Raw genomic sequence first — 8,897 nt, forward strand, 5'->3', positions numbered from 1 at the left:
TTTTAACTAATGTAAATTACTATAATTATATTTAACTAAGATAAAGCATTTCCTATTTCTACGTATATTTTTTCTATTTACCAGGCTATTTAGATATAATTTAGATGCATATAGCATCCAGCCTTTAATTTTTACGCCAAAACATAAAAGACTATATCCTATGTAGCATAGATCGAATTAAATCGAATTGCCAAGGCAATGTAATTTTATTTTTACTACTTTGTGTAAAATGTTTCGTTTACGCAACTTTGAGGATTAACGGGTTATTTACAAAATTCACGGATGCAAGGAGAGATCTTTGCGGAATATTTAATGCGGTATAATCAACGTGATAACCGTTGCTTACATATTGATAATGAAAGACTCCGCCACGCGACTTTGTTTTTCCAGACACGAACGTGCTAACGAAAGCTAAATATTATAAGCATTAGAAGAATTACAACTGATAAGCGTTAAAAGAATTTTTCTTCTCGTTCGTGAAAATTTTCCAAGATTACGTTCTACGAATACTCTGACCAACCAATCAAATGAAATTATCTGAAAAATGAAATACATTTATGTATTACAAAAGCATCAACGCGCGAACGAAATGAATCGTTTATTTGCACCGTGGAACATTCAACACCGTGACATTCGCTCGTCCAACGAATTTAAACGTTACCACAAACCCCGTTTATTTGCGCAATAATTTCCACGAAATGTTTACACCCCTGGTCTCTACGTCTGTTGAGGTAACGTCAGCGAGCGTTAGACAGACGGAAGTATACGTTCGGTAAATTTCGATGTCTTTTTCGCCGCGGTAAACCTAAATACCGAAGCAAAATTAGATGCGTACATATTTCCACGTGCAAAGCTGTTCGCAGGAACGTGCCGTACGACACTTTTCCCGAAGACACGTTGCGCAAGCACGAAATTCTATCACGATCCGTACTCCGCGAACTGTGTGGCATCCGCTTCGAAACGTATCACCCGTGGTTCCGGTGTACGAAAGAGTAACAAGTTTCCTAGTTGCGCGACTTTCTTGGCGTAGGAGTTGGTTGCATCGGTATTCCCGTCACGAGACAAAACGATATATCTTGGACGAACCGAATACGGCGGTGGAACGTGTCAAATGTGGCAGGCCATAAACGACAAGAAAGGAACGGAATGCTGGAGGAGCCGGTCTATTTAATTGAGCGGTAGAAGGAACGTGACTGTGATCTTCGCCTATGACATAATAATGAGACGGACGCATCGGTGACATAAGAGACGCGGTACGATGATATCGCGAAAGCCATGCTTCTCGCGTTTATCGGAGGGGCAACGATCAAGGCCAGCCAGTTTGCGTTACCTTTAGCAAAGAAAGGAAAGAAAGATTACACGATTTGCTTCTTTCGTGGATTTCCGTTGAAAGACGGGGCACGGAGGTGGCGCGCGCGATTCGATATCTCCTCGATAAAAGGTTTTTGTAAATCGGCGGCGACTGTGGCTGACGTGACGGTGACGTGACGCGAGCAACGGAATCACGATACGTTCAGCGGCAGAAACTTTAGCATCTGGTTAAAAGTGTCAAAGTCGAGCGGCGGCGATGCCCAGTCATTGTGATCACCGACGGATATACTGCGATTTCGGTAGCTTTCTCGTAGTGAGTAACGCTATTTTTAAAGTTACTTCGTGCTTCTTGTGTACCACCACGATCCCTCTCGGGTGGCGACATACACACATACGTACACAGAGATACGTGGAATCGTGAATTCGATTAACGCCGATGCAACGTGACATAAACTAAGTGTCTCGTTGATTACAATTAGTACTATTCTGGTCTATGACGGTACCGGCTAACTGCATTCAGCAAGATTCGACGTGATTACATAGTTAGTTTTCACAGGCGTGCGCGTACACTAAGGAAGATATAGGTCACTGCCTATGAGGTCAACTATTCGTAGATAGAAGCGGCTTAGAATGTTTCAGAATTGCTTCGGCAGAGGCTGTCCTTGAACACCCGTTAAAATTAGAATTTTCGCGTTACAGTTTCTCCATGTGCTCTCTCTCTCTCTCGCTCCTTCTCTACCCTTACCGACCAGTTGCTGGTCCGTGTTTCTATTCATTTTGGATGTTATCGATTCCTCCGGCCATTCTCGAGTTATTCGTGATAACGGGTGACATCATCTCCACATGCATATGAGCAAGCACTCTGGAAACGTCACAACGAGACCGGAAGATATGCGATTATTCTTTTGTATTGTCGTTTGTAAAAGGAGGAACCACTGTGTTCTTGTTAGTAACATTTTCACCCGTAGCATATATATATCCGTTGTTCTTTCGCCGTCGTTATCGAGGATAATTTGTCAATTCAACGGGGAAAAATTGTACGGTTTTGAATATCTAACGAAGGAAGGATACGATTGTACAATTTCATTTGTGCCAGATTAGTATGGTTTTGTACTAGCGGGTATTTAACGTGGGCAGTAAATTTGCAGGCTGGCCATTTATTAGATAATTGGTGCTCCATATTCTTGGCATATCTGATAAGGTATGTTTAAAGTTGTATAAGGTGATTGGATAACCAAGTAGATCTCAGTCTTGTGAAAAATGCGATACGGTTTATACGCGTTCGTTTTTACACTATAGTTTCTTCGGTTCGTCACTAGAATATTTCAGTTTGAACTTTTGTAACGTTCGAAATTATTTAAAAAAAAAAAACATAAGGTAGAAATTTGGTGTTATCACTGCGTGCGTGTGTATCAACTACTTTCGACGTTACACCGATTAATTGTGTTTCTGTGATTATGTACGTTCGTCGTATGAATGTGTGTGTCACGAACAAACAGGAAATGATACGTTAGAAGTTGTTGGAAGAGTCTTTTCTTGCATCGATAATAATGATTGGCACAGCCAGAGAATTATTCAAATATTTGTGTTGAGTTATGCGTTTCTCTAAACTGATAATTACGAGTACTTATTTATGAAGTGGAACACTCGAAGCTGCTTTCAATATCATTTGAACAGCGCTTTCTGAAAGCCGTATTTTCTGTATTTATACAGCGGGGAACGACGACGATGGGACGCGTACATATCTCGCGTATGGAAAAATGTTCACACGGATATAAAAGTTTACTCGAGTCATTGACACATCGTGTACAGTTTCATTTGTTTATCGTTAGTTTAATATTCCAATGCTCCGAGTAAGGCCAGAAATTAACGATACCACTCCGAGTTACATGATAAAAAAACACGACACTTTATTTTCGCTTCTTTGAGCTTGACTGCGAACATTTTTCATGGCAATGATTTTTCCATTTATTTGCAGGTTCTCATTGTTCATTTTTATTCTTTTTCTTCTTTTCACTTGCATCGGTGGAGAATCTTTCGCCACGTTTCCATTACTGTTCTTCATGCAAGTTCTCGACGGTGCTACTCTAGATGTTTACGTTCCTCTCTCCTGGATATCTTACGCGAGCAACGTTCGCCTCGTTGTTTCTAAAAATTGCTATAATCGATCTTTTCACGTTGATCACAGGTGAAGATCCGATGCTTAGCGACCAACAGCAATATCGATACATGACTGTTGACGACATGAAATCCATGGGGGATGATTCGATGCGGGTCAATGTGACAGACGACGAGAGAGACAATCGACATTCCGGAGGTAAGTTTGATGGAAAATTCGCGTTGCGAGGAAATTTTCGCTGCGTAAGTTGCTTATGCAAATTTCTGAGGAAATTGTCTCTTCGAAATTGAACGAGCAAAGTGTATTTTCATACCAAAGTTTACCGCGTTGAAATACTATTCTTTCTTTTTTTTTTTTTTTTTTTTCACCGGAAATAAGCGCAAAGAAAGAAGTTAGGGCAGTAAGACAGAAACGAATGAATAGTTTAAGTTAGTCAATGTAAATCAAGTTCAGATTTCTTGGCTGTGTTTCTTATTCTACTAAAACCTCGTTTTTAATTATTAAATGTGATTAAAAATATCTTCAGTATCTTGTGTAGTTAAGATAGAAAAATTCGCTAAATTAACATTCAGTTTTTCCTCATTATTTCGTAACGATTTACTGTAATTAGTAAATTGCACCAATTCCATTTATCTAATATACATATCATTGACACGATTTTTCTCTCTCTTTTTTTTTTTTAATAACACTGTGCTTTATCTGTGAAAAAGCACGTGTCGGTGAAAAAAACGTAACGCGGGTAATCAGCTTCGAGTTGGTAGAAATACGGAAGAAGTTTCAAGGCCAACTTAATTTGCTTCAAGTGAAGTGCTGTATTTTTTATCCTTAGCGCGGTAGCGATTGTAAAGTTGGGTTCAACGAGGTATAATAACAGGTCATTCGTGATGATAGAGGGTCGTAAATTAATGAGTCTTGCTTTATAAAAGGTGCCCCGAGTGTTTGTTGTTTGCATCGGTGCATCGTTATCACCGTCGAATTGCCAAAAGACGTGCATGTTTCGTTAAATTCTAGATTACCTCGACACGTCTTGCGTTAATTACTTATTAGATGCGTGCAAATTTTCGAAATTCCTCGAAAGAAAAATCTGGGAAAAGTAGCCTTTGCGTATAACGAAACTTGGACGAATATGTTATCTATTTTCGAAATTCTTCAAAAGGAAAATCCGCAAAACAGGTGATCTTCGTGTGTAATGAAACAGACGTAGACAGATGCGTAATATTGAACTTTAGTGGTAATTCAAATGCTAATATAAATCGAATAATAGGAATTACTTTAATGTTCAAATCGTTTGAATTATAATCTTTGTTTTTTTAATACTTTTTTCTCAATGTACAGTATATAATTTACATACAGAATGATCATTACCACAAACAGAAAAAAAATGATTGAAAGGATGATATAAGTGTTTATTTAAAGTGATGTCACGCTCGTGGTAGATTTGCAATCTGTTCCATTTTCTTATGTAAAAAAGCAGTTCATTTTTTTTTACGTTACATCTTTCGAAGCGTGGAAAATATTTATAAGACGGATCCTTGATGCAGAAGAAAACGCGGGATATTTAATAGTAAATTTAATTTATAGCACCAACAATAACCGAGATGATCACCAAAGAAAATTATCAACGTGCAAACGCTGCCAATCTGAAACCAGATAATGTTGATATTAATAGGCACCCAGTTCACGTCGGGTATGTATTGATTTATTTCTCTTCTATAATTGTATAAATATCGCTCATTTAACGATCGTATAAACGAAATGATACAGTTTAGGGTAGGTTGTATTGCTCATTCGTAATTCCGCGATATCGACAAAATTCGACAAAATCGTGAAACTTAAGTGTCGTAAAATTTTTGCTGAAAAATATCTATAAATCGTGCGATTTGATCAAAATTTTCTAAATCTCATATACAACTTACCCCACCAACGTATTTGGAAAGATGTCGAAAGTATTTGCGATTTTCAAATACGTTCTCTCGAGTAACAGACATTCTGTGAGATTTATCTGCATTTAGATTATATTCGATCTGGTTCTAATCTGCAGATTCTTATCGAAATCGAAAACCGATTTTTATCGGTTTGCCAAAATTTTTGTTCGTACTGTCGTCTAACTTTTACTCGTTTCTTGCTTGTGCGTGTCTATCGAAATCCGAGAATCTTCATTCTTCTGCATACTGATTGGAAAATTGTTTGCGAAGTATATATATGCACGACGAATAAAAAAAAGAAAAAAGGAAGATGTTTAGTCAAACTTCTACTAACTGAATTACCGCAATGAAAAATCATAGAAGAAACAGAAACGGTCTCTATATATGCATGGTTTGTGTTGATACTAAATAAAATACAAATGAAGAAAACGTGTACAGTTTTTACACGAGTTTCGGTCGAAATTTTCGGAGTAACGTTAAAATTTGCACGCTTGTAAAACGAACAGCTGATTGTTACATATAAATGGATTTTGTGGCACAGGCTACTCCTTTCGATCTTTCAATTAGTGCACAGAAGTTTTTTTTACAGTTACTCAAATGTATTCTTCGCTGAAAGTGTTGACGTGATTCATTGAATTGAAATTGATATGAACGGATAGAATATTCCTTTGAACACGATATAATTAGCGTTTTGTGTCGTATCGGGCTAAAAAGAAGAAAACTGTCGAAGCTACATATATTTATATACAAGCGCAACAAGTAACTTCTAATTGTGATTTTAATACTCTTGAAATATTGTACATACAAACGTGCTAAACACATAGTACGCAAATATTAGCGTACGTAAAAAGTACACGTAAATTCGAATAATAATAATGTTCGTATAAAGGACAATAATGTTGTGTATTATAGTGTGACACTATGTGTGTGTTGGTGAAAGACTCCTGCTCTAATTAACCCTCTAGATTATTGGCTGATATGTAACAATAAAATCTGAATTTATTGAAATTAATTTGCACAAGCTGTTTAAAGTGAGCTTGAACTTTCTATCTCCTCGAGATACTTTCGAATTAATTTTTACAGTTGGCTTCTGATATTCTTTTTTTAATTAACGTATAAATTATAACGAACAAGAATTGGACAAATATGTATTATATTTAAAAAAAGAAATGTCACTCGTAACTTATTTGGTAAAAGTAACGAAATTATCGTTTGCACAAAAACATTCATTATTAAACGATGTAATAGAGCATAATCGAAACTGATTTATGTTTGATAGTTTTCTATGAAGTCGTTTAAGTATATGGAACGTATGGTAACGGTTTCTTTATGTAGGAGGTAAAAGGGCCGTCATGGGACGTACGTAATAATTGACATAATTCAGTGTTACATAATCGAGCGCATAATGAACGCATAGAACGGGCGTAACTGTTTTACCGCCACGACTGTCATGGAACGTTTGAAATGGAGCCAACGTTTTGAATCGGAATCAGTATCTGTGCTCTAATCAGTCTTTTGTTACGCATCATATCTCTCACAGCAAGCTATTTTGATCTACTTTCTTTTTTAATGCCATTCGAAATGTTCAGTTCGACATTTATGTAATCAGCCAATCAGCTAAACAAAGGCCAACCCAGCCGCTTTGGTGTGCCCCTGTTTAACTGTGCTCTAATCAGTCTTTTGTTACGCATCATATCTCTCACAGCAAGCTATTTTGATCTACTTTCTTTTTTATGTAATCAGCCAATCAGCTAAACAAAGGCCACCCCAGCCGCTTTGGTGTGCCCCTGTTTAAATCCTGTCTTGCCCGTAGAAAATACTACATTATCTAGTAATAAGCATGTTTTTTTGAAATATCTTGGGATGAACGATTCTTTGACGGTGTAAGTTTATCTGATATGGACACCGTGTTTTTTACTAATACCGAACGGTTCGTCAGAACCGTGAATCTCTCTTAGTCAGTTGAGAAATAACCGGATATATAGTATAATGATCTACTAAGCACGAAAGAAATGTGATTTGAATATTTTTTACAGAGCAATGTGGATTTAATATAATTATTCAAATTGTTGATATCTTTGTTCAGTCTTGTTAACCTTTTCGCTGCGACAGAGTTTAGCGAGTGACGCATGACGGTAAACTTTCGACTTTAGACTTTTGTTTCGAAATATTGAAATTTTTGTTAATTAAAAAATTCAAATCTTCAACTTCGTAATTTATCGTTTTAAAGATCAAGGTGGAAGTACGCGAAGAATAAGAATCAAGGCTTAAATTAAAGTGAAAGTGTGAGAAAATATTCAAAGCGCCTATAGGTGTCAAGGACACAGCTCGAGTAAATATTTGAAACGCCTGTAGGCAGCGAAATTAGAGTACGAGAAAATTTTCAGCAGTGAAAGGGTTAATATTTTTATTTAACAATCAATCGATAATTGTTAATATCCTTGTTTAAATCATATTTTCCATTTTAAGACTCGTTATCGTCACAAATTCATACTTCAATTACTTTTATTTCAACGAAGCTCGAGAGTCACCTAGTTGTTTGCAGAAATAAACTGAAAAATTAGCAACATCCGTAATACAAAGGTACTCTTGTATCTTGCGTTCACAATGGATTCTTTCTCTAAGCTTAGTGGGACAGAATACTTAGTGTATCTGACAAATCACGAATTATATATACCTTCTTAGCAAGTAGAGCTCTTCAGTGTGATCCTTCGAATGTTTTTCTTATACCTTAACCACATACAAGAGCACACGTGTTTGCACGTACTATCTGAAAGTTATAGAACTCGAAATAAGTATTATACAGTTAAAAAGAGAGAGATAATTAAGAAAAACAATAAGCATGCGCATGAAACGAATTTGTTATCCATAATCACACCAGATTTTGTTCTGAGATCAGAGCGTCCCTAGAGTCCCTAAACACATCGCTGGCAGCTCTTGGTACCATGTCAAAAGGACAAGGAATGTGGAGGGACAGGTACATCACGCCCTTTTTTATTATTTTCCCTTTCGTTAGGCGTTTTCATGTACAAAATAAAGGATTTCACGTACAGAGAAGTATCTATGCTCGAATTTGATTTGGATTTCAAGTGGCTTATGGTATTTTGACTAAAGAAATTGTTATTCTAGAAAATGTGTGTAAATTTAAGTTTTGTACATTGAATTACGACAGTAGAATATTTACTGAGAAATAACAAAAATAGTACGATTTATTTAATTTTTTTTTTTTAGAAAAATATAAAATAATGTGTATTATATCGTAGTACAGTATATTTTCCACAACTGTCAGACCGCAAGAAAGCTAAACCTGACACTCGTAGAGTCAGGGACTACGTTTTCGAGCCTCGCGCCCACCTTTGTAGTTTGCCGGACGGAGACAAGGACAGCGAATAAAAGATAAGCATGAAACGTGACTCGAGGCAACTAAGTGATTTAAATATCAACATTTTTAATTTTACTTTTTTACATCTGGAATTTTTTTTAACATATTGGTGAGATTTTTCTGATGAAAATGACATAAAACACGACATAATTTGAACAAC

The 8,897-nt window shown here is 36.5% G+C and overlaps 1 protein-coding gene across 1 annotated transcript in view; it reads left to right on the forward strand.

Annotated features, from left to right (window-relative positions):
• LOC108575490 (microtubule-associated protein futsch-like) overlaps window positions 1–8,897 on the forward strand; it is a 98,935-nt gene that overhangs the window by 43,861 nt on the left and 46,177 nt on the right. Inside the window, exons 19-21 of the mRNA XM_017938307.1 lie at window positions 3,500–3,628; window positions 5,012–5,117; window positions 6,691–6,693. Coding sequence (XP_017793796.1) covers window positions 3,500–3,628; window positions 5,012–5,117; window positions 6,691–6,693 — 238 coding nt within the window. The remainder of the gene's footprint in view (window positions 1–3,499; window positions 3,629–5,011; window positions 5,118–6,690; window positions 6,694–8,897) is intronic.

Source organism: Habropoda laboriosa, unplaced genomic scaffold (assembly GCF_001263275.1).
Source record: "Habropoda laboriosa isolate 0110345459 unplaced genomic scaffold, ASM126327v1 scaffold269, whole genome shotgun sequence".
Lineage (NCBI taxonomy): Eukaryota > Metazoa > Arthropoda > Insecta > Hymenoptera > Apidae > Habropoda > Habropoda laboriosa.